Raw genomic sequence first — 17,519 nt, 5'->3', positions numbered from 1 at the left:
GAGAGGGATAGGGGGAGAGTGACAGGGAGAGAGGGAGAGTGACAGGGAGAGGGGGAGAGTGACAGGGAGAGGGGGAGAGTGACAGGGAGAGGGAGAGAGTGACAGGGAGAGAGGGAGAGGGGGAGAGTGACAGGGAGAGAGGGATAGGGGGAGAGTGACAGGGAGAGAGGGAGAGTGACAGGGAGAGGGGGAGAGTGACAGGGAGAGGGGCAGAGTGACAGGGAGAGAGGGAGAGTGACAGGGAGAGAGGGAGAGTGACAGGGAGAGAGGGAGAGTGACAGGGAGAGGGGGAGAGTGACAGGGAGAGAGGGAGAGTGACAGGGAGTGAGGGAGAGTGACAGGGAGAGAGGGAGAGTGGCAGGGAGAGAGTGACAGGGAGAGAGGGAGAGGGGGAGAGTGACAGGGAGAGAGGGAGAGGGGGAGAGTGACAGGGAGAGAAGGAGAGTGACAGGGAGAGAGGGAGATGACAGGGAGAGAGGGAGAGTGACGGGGAGAGAGGGAGAGTGACGGGGAGAGAGGGAGAGGGGGAGAGTGACAGGGAGAGAGGGAGAGGGGGAGAGTGACAGGGAGAGAGGAATAGGGGGAGAGTGACAGGGAGAGAGGGAGAGTGACAGGGAGAGGGGGAGAGTGACAGGGAGAGAGGGAGGGGGGGAGAGTGACAGGGAGAGAGGGATAGGGGGAGAGTGACAGGGAGAGAGGGGAGAGTGACAGGGAGAGGGGGAGAGTGACAGGGAGAGGGGGAGAGTGACAGGGAGAGAGGGATAGGGGGAGAGTGACAGGGAGAGGGGGAGAGTGACAGGGAGAGAGGGAGAGTGACAGGGAGAGAGGGAGAGTGACAGGGAGAGAGGGAGAGTGACAGGGAGAGAGGGAGAGTGACAGGGAGAGAGTGACAGGGAGAGAGGGAGAGTGACAGGGAGAGAGGGATAGGGGGAGAGTGGCAGGGAGAGAGGGAGAGGGGGAGAGTGACAGGGAGAGAGGGAGAGTGACAGGGAGAGGGGGAGAGTGACAGGGAGAGAGGGAGAGTGACAGGGAGAGAGGGAGAGTGACAGGGAGAGAGGAAGAGAGGGAGGGAGAGAGGGAGAGTGACAGGGAGAGAGGGAGAGTGACAGGGAGAGAGGGAGAGTGACAGGGAGAGAGGGAGAGTGACAGGGAGAGGGGGAGAGTGACAGGGAGAGAGGGAGAGTGACAGGGAGAGGGGGAGAGTGACAGGGAGAGAGGGAGAGTGACAGGGAGAGGGGAGAGTGACGGGGAGAGGGGGAGAGTGACAGGGAGAGGGGGAGAGTGACAGGGAGAGAGGGAGAGTGACAGGGAGAGAGGGAGAGTGACAGGGAGAGAGGGAGAGTGACAGGGAGAGAGGGAGAGTGACAGGGAGAGTGGGAGAGGGGGAGAGTGACAGGGAGAGACGGAGAGTGACAGGGAGAGAGGGAGAGTGACAGGGCGAGAGGGAGAGGGGGAGAGTGACAGGGAGAGAGGGAGAGCGACAGGGAGAGAGGGAGAGTGACAGGGAGAGAGGGAGAGTGACAGGGAGAGAGGGAGAGTGACAGGGAGAGAGGGAGAGTGACAGGGAGAGAGGGAGAGTGACAGGGAGAGAGGGAGAGTGACAGGGAGAGAGGGAGAGTGACAGGGAGAGGGGGAGAGTGACAGGGAGAGAGGGAGAGTGACAGGGAGAGGGGGAGAGTGACAGGGAGAGGGGGAGAGTGACAGGGAGAGAGGGAGAGTGACAGGGAGAGAGGGGGAGTGACAGGGAGAGGGGGAGAGTGACAGGGAGAGGGGGAGAGGGGGAGAGTGACAGGGAGAGAGGGAGAGTGACAGGGAGAGAGCGAGAGAGGGAGAGTGACAGAGAGAGAGGGAGAGTGACAGAGAGAGAGGGAGAGAGGGAGAGTGACAGGGAGAGAGGGAGAGTGACAGGGAGAGAGGGAGAGTGACAGGGAGAGGGGGAGAGTGACAGGGAGAGAGGGAGAGGGGGAGAGTGACAGGGAGAGAGGGAGAGTGACAGGGAGAGAGGGAGAGTGACAGGGAGAGAGGGAGAGTGACAGGGAGAGGGGGAGAGTGACAGGGAGAGAGGAAGAGTGACAGGGAGAGAGGGAGAGTGACGGGGAGAGAGGGAGAGTGACGGGGAGAGAGGGAGAGGGGGAGAGTGACAGGGAGAGAGGGAGAGGGTGAGAGTGACAGGGAGAGAGGGAGAGGGGGAGAGTGACAGGGAGAGAGGGATAGGGGGAGAGTGACAGGGAGAGAGGGAGAGTGACAGGGAGAGGGGGAGAGTGACAGGGAGAGAGGGGGAGAGTGACAGGGAGAGAGGGATAGGGGGAGAGTGACAGGGAGAGAGGGAGAGTGACAGGGAGAGGGGGAGTGTGACAGGGAGAGGGGGAGAGTGACAGGGAGAGGGGGAGAGTGACAGGGAGAGGGGCAGAGTGACAGGGAGAGAGGGATAGGGGGAGAGTGACAGGGAGAGAGGGAGAGTGACAGGGAGAGGGGGAGAGTGACAGGGAGAGGGGGAGAGTGACAGGGAGAGAGGGAGAGGGGGAGAGTGAAAGGGAGAGAGGGATAGGGGGAGAGTGACAGGGAGAGAGGGAGAGTGACAGGGAGAGGGGGAGAGTGACAGGGAGAGGGGCAGAGTGACAGGGAGAGAGGGAGAGTGACAGGGAGAGAGGGAGAGTGACAGGGAGAGAGGGAGAGTGACAGGGAGAGGGGGAGAGTGACAGGGAGAGAGGGAGAGTGACAGGGAGTGAGGGAGAGTGACAGGGAGAGAGGGAGAGTGACAGGGAGAGAGTGACAGGGAGGGAGGGAGAGTGACAGGGAGAGAGGGAGAGGGGGAGATTGACAGGGAGAGAAGGAGAGTGACAGGGAGAGAGGGAGAGTGACAGGGAGAGAGGGAGAGTGACGGGGAGAGAGGGAGAGTGACGGGGAGAGAGGGAGAGGGGGACAGTGACAGGGAGAGAGGGAGAGGGGGAGAGTGACAGGGAGAGAGGGATAGGGGGAGAGTGACAGGGAGAGAGGGAGAGTGACAGGGAGAGGGGGAGAGTGACAGGGAGAGAGGGAGGGGGGGAGAGTGACAGGGAGAGAGGGATACGGGGAGAGTGACAGGGAGAGAGGGAGAGTGACAGGGAGGGGGGAGAGTGACAGGGAGAGGGGGAGAGTGACAGGGAGAGGGGGAGAGTGACAGGGAGAGGGGGAGAGTGACAGGGAGAGAGGGAGAGGGGGAGAGTGACAGGGAGAGGGGGAGAGTGACAGGGAGAGAGGGAGAGTGACAGGGAGAGAGGGAGAGTGACAGGGAGAGAGGGAGAGTGACAGGGAGAGAGGGGGAGTGACAGGGAGAGAGTGACAGGGAGAGAGGGAGAGTGACAGGGAGAGAGGGATAGGGGGAGAGTGACAGGGAGAGAGGGAGAGGGTGAGGGTGACAGGGAGAGAGGGAGAGTGACAGGGAGAGGGGGAGAGTGACAGGGAGAGAGGGAGAGTGACAGGGAGAGAGGGAGAGTGACAGGGAGAGAGGGAGAGAGGGAGGGAGAGAGGGAAAGTGACAGGGAGAGAGGGAGAGTGACAGGGAGAGAGGGAGAGTGACAGGGAGAGAGGGAGAGTGACAGGGAGAGGGGGAGAGTGACAGGGAGAGAGGGAGAGTGACAGGGAGAGGGGGAGAGTGACAGGGAGAGAGGGAGAGTGACAGGGAGAGGGGAGAGTGACGGGGAGAGGGGGAGAGTGACAGGGAGAGGGGGAGAGTGACAGGGAGAGAGGGAGAGTGACAGGGAGAGAGGGAGAGTGACAGGGAGAGAGGGAGAGTGACAGGGAGAGAGGGAGAGTGACAGGGAGAGTGGGAGAGGGGGAGAGTGACAGGGAGAGACGGAGAGTGACAGGGAGAGAGGGAGAGTGACAGGGCGAGAGGGAGAGGGGGAGAGTGACAGGGAGAGAGGGAGAGTGACAGGGAGAGAGGGAGAGTGACAAGGAGAGAGGGAGAGTGACAGGGAGAGAGGGAGAGTGACAGGGAGAGAGGGAGAGTGACAGGGAGAGAGGGAGAGTGACAGGGAGAGAGGGAGAGTGACAGGGAGAGAGGGAGAGTGACAGGGAGAGGGGGAGAGTGACAGGGAGAGAGGGAGAGTGACAGGGAGAGGGGGAGAGTGACAGGGAGAGGGGGAGAGTGACAGGGAGAGAGGGAGAGTGACAGGGAGAGGGGGAGAGTGACAGGGAGAGTGGGAGAGTGACAGGGAGAGAGGGAGAGTGACAGGGAGAGGGGGAGAGTGACAAGGAGAGGGGGAGAGTGACAGGGAGAGAGGGAGAGTGACAAGGAGAGAGGGAGAGTGACAGGGAGAGAGGGAGAGTGACAGGGAGAGAGGGAGAGGGGGAGAGTGACAGGGAGAGAGGGAGAGTGACAGGGAGAGAGGGAGGGGGGGAGAGTGACAGGGATAGAGGGAGAGTGACAGGGAGATGGGGAGAGTGACAGGGAGAGAGGGAGAGTGACAGGGAGAGAGGGAGAGTGACAGGGAGAGGGGGAGAGTGACAGGGAGAGTGACAGGGAGAGAGGGAGAGTGACAGGGACAAAGGGAGAGTGACAGGGAGAGAGGGAGAGTGACAGGGAGAGAAGGAGAGTGACAGGGAGAGAGGGGGAGTGACAGGGAGAGGGGGAGAGTGACAGGGAGAGGGGGAGAGGGGGAGAGTGACAGAGAGAGAGGGAGAGTGACAGAGAGAGAGGGAGAGTGACAGGGAGAGAGGGAGAGTGACAGGGAGAGAGGGAGAGTGACAGGGAGAGGGGGAGAGTGACAGGTGGAGAGGGAGAGGGGGGAGAGTGACAGGGAGAGACGGAGAGTGACAGGGAGAGAGGGAGAGTGACAGGGCGAGAGGGGGAGAGTGACAGGGAGAGAGGGAGAGTGACAGGGAGAGAGGGAGAGTGACAGGGAGAGGGGGAGAGTGACAGGGAGAGAGGGAGAGGGGGAGAGTGACAGGGAGAGATGGATAGGGGGAGAGTGACAGGGAGAGAGGGAGAGTGACAGGGAGAGGGGGAGAGTGACAGGGAGAGGGGGAGAGTGACAGGGAGAGGGGGAGAGTGACAGGGAGAGGGGGAGAGTGACAGGGAGAGAGGGATAGGGGGAGAGTGACAGGGAGAGAGGGAGAGTGACAGGGAGAGGGGGAGAGTGACAGGGAGAGGGGGAGAGTGACAGGGAGAGTGACAGGGAGAGAGGGAGAGTGACAGGGAGAGGGGGGAGAGTGACAGGGAGAGAGGGAGAGGGGGAGAGTGACAGGGAGAGAGGGATAGGGGGAGAGTGACAGGGAGAGAGGGAGAGTGACAGGGAGAGGGCGAGAGTGACAGGGAGAGGGGGAGAGTGACAGGGAGAGAGGGAGAGTGACAGGGAGAGAGGGAGAGTGACAGGGAGAGAGGGAGAGTGACAGGGAGAGAGGGAGAGTGACAGGGAGAGGGGGAGAGTGACAGGGAGTGAGGGAGAGTGACAGGGAGAGAGGGAGAGTGACGGGGAGAGAGGGAGAGTGACGGGGAGAGAGGGAGAGGGGGAGAGTGACAGGGAGAGGGGGAGAGGGGGAGAGTGACAGGGAGAGAAGGAGAGTGACAGGGAGAGAGGGAGAGTGACAGGGAGAGAGGGAGAGTGACGGGGAGAGAGGGAGAGTGACGGGGAGAGAGGGAGAGGGGGAGAGTGACAGGGAGAGAGGGAGAGGGGGAGAGTGACAGGGAGAGAGGGATAGGGGGAGAGTGACAGGGAGAGAGGGAGAGTGACAGGGAGAGGGGGAGAGTGACAGGGAGAGAGGGAGGGGGGGAGAGTGACAGGGAGAGAGGGATAGGGGGAGAGTGACAGGGAGAGAGGGAGAGTGACAGGGAGAGGGGGAGAGTGACAGGGAGAGGGGGAGAGTGACAGGGAGAGGGGGAGAGTGACAGGGAGAGGGGGAGAGTGACAGGGAGAGAGGGAGAGGGGGAGAGTGACAGGGAGAGAGGGAGAGTGACAGGGAGAGAGGGAGAGTGACAGGGAGAGAGGGAGAGTGACAGGGAGAGAGGGAGAGTGACAGGGAGAGAGGGAGAGTGACAGGGAGAGAGTGACAGGGAGAGAGGGAGAGTGACAGGGAGAGAGGGATAGGGGGAGAGTGACAGGGAGAGAGGGAGAGGGGGAGAGTGACAGGGAGAGAGGGAGAGTGACAGGGAGAGGGGGAGAGTGACAGGGAGAGAGGGAGAGTGACAGGGAGAGAGGGAGAGTGACAGGGAGAGAGGGAGAGAGGGAGGGAGAGAGGGAGAGTGACAGGGAGAGAGGGAGAGTGACAGGGAGAGAGGGAGAGTGACAGGGAGAGAGGGAGGAGAGGGGGAGAGTGACAGGAGAAGAGAGGGAGAGTGACAGGAGAGGGAGAGTGACAGAGGAGGGAGAGTGACAGGAGAGAGGGAGAGTGACAGGGAGAGGGGGAGAGTGACAGGGAGAGAGGGAGAGTGACAGGGAGAGGGGGAGAGTGACAGAGAGGGAGAGGGAGAGGGAGAGGGGAGAGTGACAGGGAGAGAGGGAGAGTGACAGGGAGAGAGGGAGAGTGACAGGGAGAGAGGGAGAGTGACAGGAGAGAGGGAGAGTGACAGGGAGAGGGAGAGAGTGACAGGGAGAGGAGAGTGAAGAGGAGGGAGAGAGTGACAGGGAGAGAGGGAGAGTGACAGGGAGAGGGGAGAGTGACGGGGAGAGGGGGAGAGTGACAGGGAGAGGGGGAGAGTGACAGGGAGAGGGGGAGAGTGACAGGGAGAGAGGGAGAGTGACAGGGAGAGGGGAGAGTGACAGGGAGAGAGGGAGAGTGACAGGGAGAGTGGAGAGCGGGAGAGTGACAGGGAGAGACGGAGAGTGACAGGGAGAGAGGGAGAGTGACAGGGGAGAGGGAGAGCGGGAGAGTGACAGGGAGAGAGGGAGAGTGACAGGGAGAGAGGGAGAGTGACAGGGAGAGAGGGAGAGTGACAGGGAGAGAGGGAGAGTGACAGGGAGAGGGGGAGAGTGACAGGGAGAGAGGGAGAGTGACAGGGAGAGGGGGAGAGTGACAGGGAGAGAGGGGAGAGTGACAGGGAGAGAGGGAGAGTGACAGGGAGAGAGGGAGAGTGACAGGGAGAGAGGGAGAGTGACAGGGAGAGAGGGAGAGTGACAGGGAGAGAGGGAGAGTGGACAGGGAGAGAGGGAGGGGAGAGTGACAGGGATAGAGGGAGAGTGACAGGGAGATGGGGAGAGTGACAGGGAGAGAGGGAGAGTGACAGGGAGAGAGGGAGAGTGACAGGGAGAGGGGAGAGTGACAGGGAGAGAGGGAGAGTGACAGGGAGAGGGGAGAGTGACGGGGAGAGGGGAGAGTGACAGGGAGAGGGGGAGAGTGACAGGGAGAGAGGGAGAGTGACAGGGAGAGGGGGAGAGTGACAGGGAGAGAGGGAGAGTGACAGGGAGAGAGGGAGAGTGACAGGGAGAGAGGGAGAGTGACAGGGAGAGAGGGAGAGTGACAGGGAGAGGGGGAGAGTGACAGGGAGAGAGGGAGAGTGACAGGGAGAGAGGGAGAGTGACAGGGAGAGAGGGAGAGTGACAGGGAGAGAGGGAGAGTGACAGGGAGAGAGGGAGAGTGACAGGGAGAGAGGGAGAGTGACAGGGAGAGGGGGAGAGTGACAGGGAGAGAGGGAGAGTGACAGGGAGAGGGGAGAGAGTGACAGGGGAGAGGGGAGAGTGACAGGGAGAGAGGGAGAGTGACAGGGAGAGAGGGAGAGTGACAGGGAGAGAGGAGAGTGACAGGGAGAGAGGGAGAGTGACAGGGAGAGAGGGGAGAGAAGTGACAGGGAGAGAGGGAGAGTGACAGGGAGAGAGGGGAGAGTGACAGGGAGAGAGGGAGAGTGACAGGGAGAGAGGGAGAGTGACAGGGAGAGGGGGAGAGTGACAGGGAGAGAGGGAGAGTGACAGGGAGAGGGGGAGAGTGACAGGGAGAGAGGGAGAGTGACAGGGAGAGGGGAGAGTGACGGGGAGAGGGGAGAGTGACAGGGAGAGGGGGAGAGTGACAGGGAGAGAGGGAGAGTGACAGGGAGAGAGGGAGAGTGACAGGGAGAGAGGGAGAGTGACAGGGAGAGAGGCGAGAGTGACAGGGAGAGTGGGAGAGCGGGAGAGTGACAGGGAGAGACGGAGAGTGACAGGGAGAGAGGGAGAGTGACAGGGCGAGAGGGAGAGCGGGGAGAGTGACAGGGAGAGGGGGAGAGTGACAGGGAGAGAGGGAGAGTGACAGGGAGAGGGGGAGAGTGACAGGGAGAGAGGGAGAGTGACAGGGAGAGGGGAGAGTGACGGGGAGAGGGGGAGAGTGACAGGGAGAGGGGGAGAGTGACAGGGAGAGAGGGAGAGTGACAGGGAGAGAGGGAGAGTGACAGGGAGAGAGGGAGAGTGACAGGGAGAGAGGGAGAGTGACAGGAGAGTGGGAGAGCGGGAGAGTGACAGGGAGAGACGGAGAGTGACAGGGAGAGAGGGAGAGTGACAGGGCGAGAGGGAGAGCGGGAGAGTGACAGGGAGAGAGGGAGAGTGACAGGGAGAGAGGGAGAGTGACAGGGAGAGAGGGAGAGTGACAGGGAGAGAGGGAGAGTGACAGGGAGAGGGGGAGAGTGACAGGGAGAGGGGGAGAGTGACAGGAGAGGGGAGAGTGACAGGGAGAGGGGGAGAGTGACAGGGAGAGAGGGAGAGTGACAAGGAGAGAGGGAGAGTGACAGGGAGAGAGGGAGAGTGACAGGGAGAGAGGGAGAGTGACAGGGGAGAGAGGGAGAGGGGGAGAGTGACAGGGATAGAGGGAGAGTGACAGGGAGATGGGGAGAGTGACAGGGAGAGAGGGGAGAGTGACAGGGAGAGAGGGAGAGTGACAGGGAGAGGGGGAGAGTGACAGGGAGAGAGGGAGAGTGACAGGGAGAGGGGAGAGTGACGGGGAGAGGGGGGAGAGTGACAGGGAGAGGGGGAGAGTGACAGGGAGAGAGGGAGAGTGACAGGGAGAGAGGGAGAGTGACAGGGAGAGAGGGAGAGTGACAGGGAGAGAGGGAGAGTGACAGGGAGAGTGGGAAAGGGGGAGAGTGACAGGGAGAGACGGAGAGTGACAGGGAGAGAGGGAGAGTGACAGGGCGAGAGGGAGAGGGGGAGAGTGACAGGGAGAGAGGGAGAGTGACAGGGAGAGAGGGAGAGTGACAGGGAGAGAGGGAGAGTGACAGGGAGAGAGGGAGAGTGACAGGGAGAGAGGGAGAGTGACAGGGAGAGAGGGAGAGTGACAGGGAGAGAGGGAGAGTGACAGGGAGAGGGGGAGAGTGACAGGGAGAGGGGGAGAGTGACAGGGAGAGAGGGAGAGTGACAGGGAGAGGGGGAGAGTGACAGGGAGAGGGGGAGAGTGACAGGGAGAGAGGGAGAGTGACAGGGAGAGGGGAGAGTGACAGGAGAGGGGAGAGTGACAGGGAGAGAGGGAGAGTGACAAGGAGAGAGGGAGAGTGACAGGAGAGAGGGAGGAGAGGGAGAGACAGGGAGAGAGGGAGAGGGGAGAGTGACAGGGAGAGAGGGAGAGTGACAGGGAGAGAGGGAGGGGGGGAGAGTGACAGGGATATAGGGAGAGTGACAGGGAGATGGGGAGAGTGACAGGGAGAGAGGGAGAGTGACAGGGAAAGAGGGAGAGTGACAGGGAGAGGGGGAGAGTGACAGGGAGAGTGACAGGGAGAGAGGGAGAGTGACAGGGACAAAGGGAGAGTGACAGGGAGAGAGGGAGAGTGACAGGGAGAGAGGGAGAGTGACAGGGAGAGAGGGGGAGTGACAGGGAGAGGGGGAGAGTGACAGGAGAGGGGGAGAGGGGGAGAGTGACAGGGAGAGAGGGAGAGTGACAGGGAGAGAGCGAGAGAGGGAGAGTGACAGAGAGAGAGGGAGAGTGACAGAGAGAGAGGGAGAGTGACAGGGAGAGAGGGAGAGTGACAGGGAGAGAGGGAGAGTGGACAGGGAGAGGGGGAGAGTGACAGGGAGAGAGGGAGAGGGGGAGAGTGACAGGGAGAGACGGAGAGTGACAGGGAGAGAGGGAGAGTGACAGGGCGAGAGGGGGAGAGTGACAGGGAGAGAGGGAGAGTGACAGGGAGAGAGGGAGAGTGACAGGGAGAGGGGGAGAGTGACAGGGAGAGAGGGAGAGGGGGAGAGTGACAGGGAGAGAGGGATAGGGGGAGAGTGACAGGGAGAGAGGGAGAGTGACAGGGAGAGGGGGAGAGTGACAGGGAGAGGGGGAGAGTGACAGGGAGAGGGGGAGAGTGACAGGGAGAGGGGGAGAGTGACAGGGAGAGAGGGATAGGGGGAGAGTGACAGGGAGAGAGGGAGAGTGGACAGGGAGAGGGGGAGAGTGACAGGGAGAGGGGGAGAGTGACAGGGAGAGGGAGAGTGACAGGGAGAGAGGGAGAGTGACAGGGAGAGGGGGGGAGTGACAGGGAGAGAGGGAGAGGGGGAGAGTGACAGGGAGAGAGGGATAGGGGGAGAGTGACAGGGAGAGAGGGAGAGTGACAGGGAGAGGGCGAGAGTGACAGGGAGAGGGGGAGAGTGACAGGGAGAGAGGGAGAGTGACAGGTAGAGAGGGAGAGTGACAGGGAGAGAGGGAGAGTGACAGGGAGAGGGGGAGAGTGACAGGGAGAGAGGGAGAGTGACAGGGAGTGAGGGAGAGTGACAGGGAGAGAGGGAGAGTGACGGGGAGAGAGGGAGAGTGACGGGAGAGAGGGAGAGGGGGAGAGTGACAGGGAGAGAGGAGAGGGGAGAGTGACAGGGAGAGAAGGAGAGTGACAGGGAGAGAGGGAGAGTGACAGGGAGAGAGGGAGAGTGACGGGGAGAGAGGGAGAGTGACGGGGAGAGAGGGAGAGGGGGAGAGTGACAGGGAGAGAGGGAGAGGGGGAGAGTGACAGGGAGAGAGGGATAGGGGGAGAGTGACAGGGAGAGAGGGAGAGTGACAGGGAGAGCGGGAGAGTGACAGGGAGAGAGAGGGGGGGAGAGTGACAGGGAGAGAGGGATAGGGGGAGAGTGACAGGAGAGAGGGAGAGTGACAGGGAGAGGGGAGAGTGACAGGGAGAGGGGGAGAGTGACAGGAGAGGGGGAGAGTGACAGGGAGAGGGGGAGAGTGACAGGGAGAGAGGGATAGGGGGAGAGTGACAGGGAGAGGGGGAGAGTGACAGGGAGAGAGGGAGAGTGACAGGGAGAGAGGGAGAGTGACAGGGAGAGAGGGAGAGTGACAGGGAGAGAGGGAGAGTGACAGGGAGAGAGGGAGAGTGACAGGGAGAGAGTGACAGGGAGAGAGGGAGAGTGACAGGGAGAGAGGGATAGGGGGAGAGTGACAGGGAGAGAGGGAGAGGGGGAGAGTGACAGGGAGAGAGGGAGAGTGACAGGGAGAGGGGGAGAGTGACAGGGAGAGAGGGAGAGTGACAGGGAGAGAGGGAGAGTGACAGGGAGAGAGGGAGAGAGGGAGGGAGAGAGGGAGAGTGACAGGGAGAGAGGGAGAGTGACAGGGAGAGAGGGAGAGTGACAGGGAGAGAGGGAGAGTGACAGGGAGAGGGGGAGAGTGACAGGGAGAGGAGGAGAGTGACAGGGAGAGGGGGAGAGTGACAGGGAGAGAGGGAGAGTGACAGGGAGAGGGGAGAGTGACGGGGAGAGGGGGAGAGTGACAGGGAGAGGGGGAGAGTGACAGGGAGAGAGGGAGAGTGACAGGGAGAGAGGGAGAGTGACAGGGAGAGAGGGAGAGTGACAGGGAGAGAGGGAGAGTGACAGGGAGAGTGGGAGAGCGGGAGAGTGACAGGGAGAGACGGAGAGTGACAGGGAGAGTGGGAGAGTGACAGGGCGAGAGGGAGAGCGGGAGAGTGACAGGGAGAGAGGGAGAAGTGACAGGGAGAGAGGGAGAGTGACAGGGAGAGAGGGAGAGTGACAGGGAGAGAGGGAGAGTGACAGGGAGAGAGGGAGAGTGACAGGGAGAGGGGGAGAGGGACAGGGAGAGAGGGAGAGTGACAGGGAGAGGGGGAGAGTGACAGGGAGAGGGGGAGAGTGACAGGGAGAGAGGGAGAGTGACAAGGAGAGAGGGAGAGTGACAGGGAGAGAGGGAGAGTGACAGGGAGAGAGGGAGAGTGACAGGGAGAGAGGGAGAGTGACAGGGAGAGAGGGAGAGGGGGAGAGTGACAGGGATAGAGGGAGAGTGACAGGGGAGATGGGGAGAGTGACAGGGAGAGAGGGAGAGTGACAGGGAGAGAGGGAGAGTGACAGGGAGAGGGGGAGAGTGACAGGGAGAGAGGGAGAGTGACAGGGACAAAGGGAGAGTGACAGGGAGAGAGGGAGAGTGACAGGGAGAGAGGGAGAGTGACAGGGAGAGAGGGGGGAGTGACAGGGAGAGGGAGAGAGGGAGAGTGACAGGGGGAGAGAGAGGAGAGGGGGAGAGTGATAGGGAGAGGGGGAGAGTGACAGGGAGAGGGGAGAGTGGACAGGGAGAGAGGGAGAGTGACAGGGAGAGAGGGAGAGGAGGAGAGTGACAGGGAGAGAGGGAGAGTGACAGGGAGAGAGGAGAGTGACAGGAGAGAGGGAGAGTGACGGGGAGCGAGGGAGAGTGACTGGGAGAGGGGGAGAGTGACAGGGAGAGAGATAGAGTGACGGGGAGAGAGGAGAGTGACAGGGAGAGGGGGAGAGTGACGGGGAGAGAGGGAGAGTGACAGGGAGAGGGGGAGAGTGACAGGGAGAGGGGAGAGACAGGGAGAGAGGGAGAGTGACAGGGAGAGAGGGAGAGTGACAGGGAGAGAGGGAGGGAGAGAGGGAGAGTGACAGGGAGAGAGGGAGAGTGACAGGGAGAGAGGGAGAGTGACAGGGAGAGAGGGAGAGTGACAGGGAGAGGGGGAGAGTGACAGGGAGAGAGGGAGAGTGACAGGGAGAGGGGGAGAGTGACAGGGAGAGAGGGAGAGTGACGGAGAGAGGGAGAGTGACAGGGAGAGAGGGAGAGAGGGAGGGAGAGAGGGAGAGTGACAGGGAGAGAGGGAGAGTGACAGGGAGAGAGTGAGAGTGACAGGGAGAGAGGGAGAGTGACAGGGAGAGGGGGAGAGTGACAGGGAGAGAGGGAGAGTGACAGGGAGAGGGGGAGAGTGACAGGGAGAGAGGGAGAGTGACAGGGAGAGGGGAGAGTGACGGGGAGAGAGTGAGAGTGACAGGGAGAGAGGGAGAGTGACAGGGAGAGGGGGAGAGTGACAGGGAGAGAGGGAGAGTGACAGGGAGAGGGGGGAGAGTGACAGGGAGAGAGGGAGAGTGACAGGGAGAGGGGAGAGTGACGGGGAGAGGGGGAGAGTGACAGGGAGAGGGGGAGAGTGACAGGGAGAGAGGGAGCGTGACAGTGAGAGAGGGAGAGTGACAGGGAGAGAGGGAGAGTGACAGGAGAGAGGGAGAGTGACAGGAGAGTGGGAGAGGGGGAGAGTGACAGGGAGAGACGGAGAGTGACAGGGAGAGAGGGAGAGTGACAGGGAGAGAGGGAGAGGGAGGGAGGGAGAAGGAGAGAGTGACAGGGAGAGAGGGAGAGGGAGAGGGGGAGAGTGACGGAGAGAGGGTGAGGGAGGGAGTGAGAGGGAGAGGGAGCCGGGGGCAGCAGCCTGGGGAAGCACAGCCTCTCAGGGAGATGGGAGATGTTAGAGGAGGCTGTGACACTCCAGGAGCCCCGAGGCAGCCTGCTCCCGGCCCCCTATCTCCATAGCAACGGGATGCAGGACTGTCTGATCCCGACCCAGTCTCCAGAAGCCGAGATGCAGCCTCCAGTCACCATGGCATCGAGTACTGAGCATCTCGCAGGCAGTCCCGGCTCAGAGGTCACCCCAGTGAGGGAGAGAGAGAGCGAGGAGCGCTCTGTCTACATTGCACTCCACAATTCAGGATGTGTTCTGTCCTGGAGCGATCCTCCAGCTCGATCCTTGACTGAAGCTGCTCATTGTCTATATATAGCAGGCAGCAGCTTGGGGGAGAAAGAGGATGAGAGCTCGCAACATCTCTCGGTACATAATCCATCGCCAGCACTCCAGCTTCACCCAGAACAGATGATGTCCCTCCTGTATTCCTGGAAACCTTTGCAATGCAGAAAGTGCAGTAAATGGAGAGAGAGAGAGAGAGGGGGGGGGGGGGGTGAGTCTGTCACAGGGGAACCTTGGAGACTGAGAAAGGGGCAAATTTCTCAGCTGCTAAACCCTGCAAGGAGGAGGGGGGGGGGGGCTCCCAGAATGACAGAATCATTCATTCATTGCAAAAGCCAAGCGGACGCGTCCTCAAATGGGGAAAGCAAGCTTCCTTCGAAAGAATGCAAACATTCAAAGAGCAACATTATTGCAAAACACAAAACAAAAAACAAAGGCAGAATCAAATCAATAAGCAACGTGTTTAAGAATGCAATGCTGCAAACACTTGGAGAGGGTGTGTGTGTGTGTGTGGGGGGGGGGGGGGGGGATAAATAATAAATAGAACACAAGATGTGATCCCCTCTAAATGGCGCTGGCTGCAAATACAGACAATAATGTTGCTCCTGAAGCCCAGCGCTGTGTCCCCCTCCTCCCTACACAACCTGGATCTCAATGAAACATTTGTAAAGGGGGGAATTGCAGCATTTCAGAGGGTGTGATGTTGCGATTGTTGCTGACAGATCCGGCTTGCCTGCCACAACCTTACCTGTGTCATAAGGCGATCAGCACCAGTGTCCTCTTCATCTTTGAAGATAATGTCAGGGTTGTAGTTGGGACTCAAATCCTTGAATTTGTCCGAATTGCGGCTGATTTTGCCCTCTGTCCTGCCGCTGGCCCCCAGGGTCTTCTCGGCCACGTTCGGGACGAATTGCTTGTAGAGGAGAGGGCTGAGCTTTCTGGAGGGTCTCCTCCTGCCGTACCCCCGGCCGGGACCGCAGCTCTGCACTGGCAGCAGCAAGCAGCAGCAGTACAGCAAGCCCAGGCGAGCTAACTCCGAGCCCGGCTGCATCTCCCCGCCTCTCCCCGGCTGCTGCTCGCTTGCAAACGGGCTGCTCCCCCAGGACGAGCGCACACTGCCGGAGACACACTCTCTGTCCTCACTGTCACAGCCATGGAACAAAACAGCGCCCGCCACCAACAGAGGCAGTCCCTCATCCGGCGCGATCCCGCCTGGCTGCCTACTGCATCACAGCCAGACCCAGACACACACCCACACACCAGACACACACCCAGACACACACCCGCACACCCAGACACACACCCAGCCAGACACACACCCACACACCCAGCCAGCCAGACACACACCCACACACCCAGACACACACCCACACACCCAGCCAGCCAGACACACACCCACACACCCAGCCAGCCAGACACACACCCAGACACACATCCACACACCCAGCCAGCCAGACACACACCCACACACCCAGACACACACCCACACACCCAGCCAGCCAGACACACACCCACACACCCAGCCAGCCAGACACACACCCAGCCAGCCAGACACACACCCAGACACACACCCAGACACACACCCAGCCAGACACACACCCACACACCCAGCCAGCCAGACACACACCCACACACCCAGTCACAGACCCACACACCCAGACACACACCCACACACCCAGACACACACCCACACACCCAGCCAGCCAGACACACACCCAGACACACACCCACACACCCAGACACACACCCACACACCCAGACACACACCCACACACCCAGCCAGCCAGACACACACCCACACACCCAGACACACACCCACACACCCAGCCAGCCAGACACACACCCAGACACACACCCACACACACAGCCAGCCAGACACACACCCACACACCCAGACAGCCAGACACACACCCAGACACACACCCACACACCCAGCCAGCCAGACACACACCCACACACACAGCCAGCCAGACACACACCCACACACCCAGACAGCCAGACACACACCCAGACACACACCCACACACCCAGCCTGCCAGACACACACCCAGACACACACCCACACACACAGCCAGCCAGACACACATCCAGACACCCAGGCACACACCCACACACCCAGGCACACACCCACACACCCAGCCAGCCAGACACACACCCACACACCCAGCCAGCCAGACACACACCCAGACACACATCCACACACCCAGCCAGCCAGACACACACCCACACACCCAGACACACACCCACACACACAGCCAGCCAGACACACACCCACACACCCAGCCAGCCAGACACACACCCACACACCCAGACACACACCCAGCCAGACACACACCCACACACCCAGCCAGCCAGACACACACCCACACACCCAGTCACAGACCCACACACCCAGACACACACCCACACACCCAGACACACACCCACACACCCAGCCAGCCAGACACACACCCAGACACACACCCACACACCCAGACACACACCCACACACCCAGACACACACCCACACACCCAGCCAGCCAGACACACACCCACACACCCAGACACACACCCACACACCCAGCCAGCCAGACACACACCCACACACCCAGACACACACCCAGACACACACCCACACACCCAGACACACACCCACACACCCAGACACACACCCACACACCCAGCCAGCCAGACACACACCCACACACCCAGACACACACCCACACACCCAGCCAGCCAGACACACACCCACACACCCAGCCAGCCAGACACACACCCACACACCCAGACACACACCCAGCCAGACACACACCCACACACCCAGACACACACCCAGCCAGACACACACCCACACACCCAGCCAGCCAGACACACACCCACACACCCAGTCACAGACCCACACACCCACACACCCAGACACACACCCACACACCCAGCCAGCCAGACACACACCCACACACCCAGACACACACCCAGCCAGCCAGACACCCACCCACACACCCAGACACACACCCTCACACCCAGACACAGACCCACACACCCAGACACACACCCAGCCAGCCAGACACACACCCACACACCCAGACACACACCCACACACACAGCCAGCCAGACACACACCCAGACACAGACCCACACACCCAGCCAGCCAGACACACACCCACACACCCAGACACACACCCACACACCGACCCACACACACAGCCAGCCAGACACACGCCCAGACACAGACCCACACACCCAGCCAGCCAGACACACACCCAGACACAGACCCACACACCCAGCCAGACACACACCCACACACCGACCCACACACCCAGCCAGCCAGACACACACCCACACACCCAGCCAGCCAGACATAGACCCAGACACAGATCCAGATACACACCCACGCACCCAGCCAGCCAGACACAGACACAGACCCACACACCTAGCTTGACACAGACCCAGACACACACCAAGACACCCAGCCAGACACAGACCCAGACGCACATCCAGACACAGACCCATACACACAGCCTGCCAGATACAAACCCAGACACACACCCAGCCAGCCAGACATAGACCCAGACACAGACCCAGATACACACCCACACACCCAGCCAACCAGACACAGACACAGACCCAGATACACACCCACAAAGTCAGCCAGCCAGACACA

General features: G+C 61.2%; 1 protein-coding gene across 1 annotated transcript in view; it reads right to left on the bottom strand.

Moving 5' to 3' along the window:
* Positions 1-15,006, bottom strand: part of LOC140405414 (sonic hedgehog protein-like) — a 275,699-nt gene extending 260,693 nt beyond the window's left edge. Inside the window, exon 1 of the mRNA XM_072493785.1 lies at positions 14,628-15,006. Within this exon, the coding sequence (XP_072349886.1) occupies positions 14,628-14,930 (303 nt within the window). The 5' untranslated portion in view covers positions 14,931-15,006. The remainder of the gene's footprint in view (positions 1-14,627) is intronic.
* Positions 15,007-17,519: the final 2,513 nt, after the last annotated feature.

This window comes from Scyliorhinus torazame, chromosome X (assembly GCF_047496885.1).
Source record: "Scyliorhinus torazame isolate Kashiwa2021f chromosome X, sScyTor2.1, whole genome shotgun sequence".
Classification (NCBI taxonomy): domain Eukaryota; kingdom Metazoa; phylum Chordata; class Chondrichthyes; order Carcharhiniformes; family Scyliorhinidae; genus Scyliorhinus; species Scyliorhinus torazame.
This window is presented reverse-complemented; position numbering and strand designations above follow the sequence as displayed.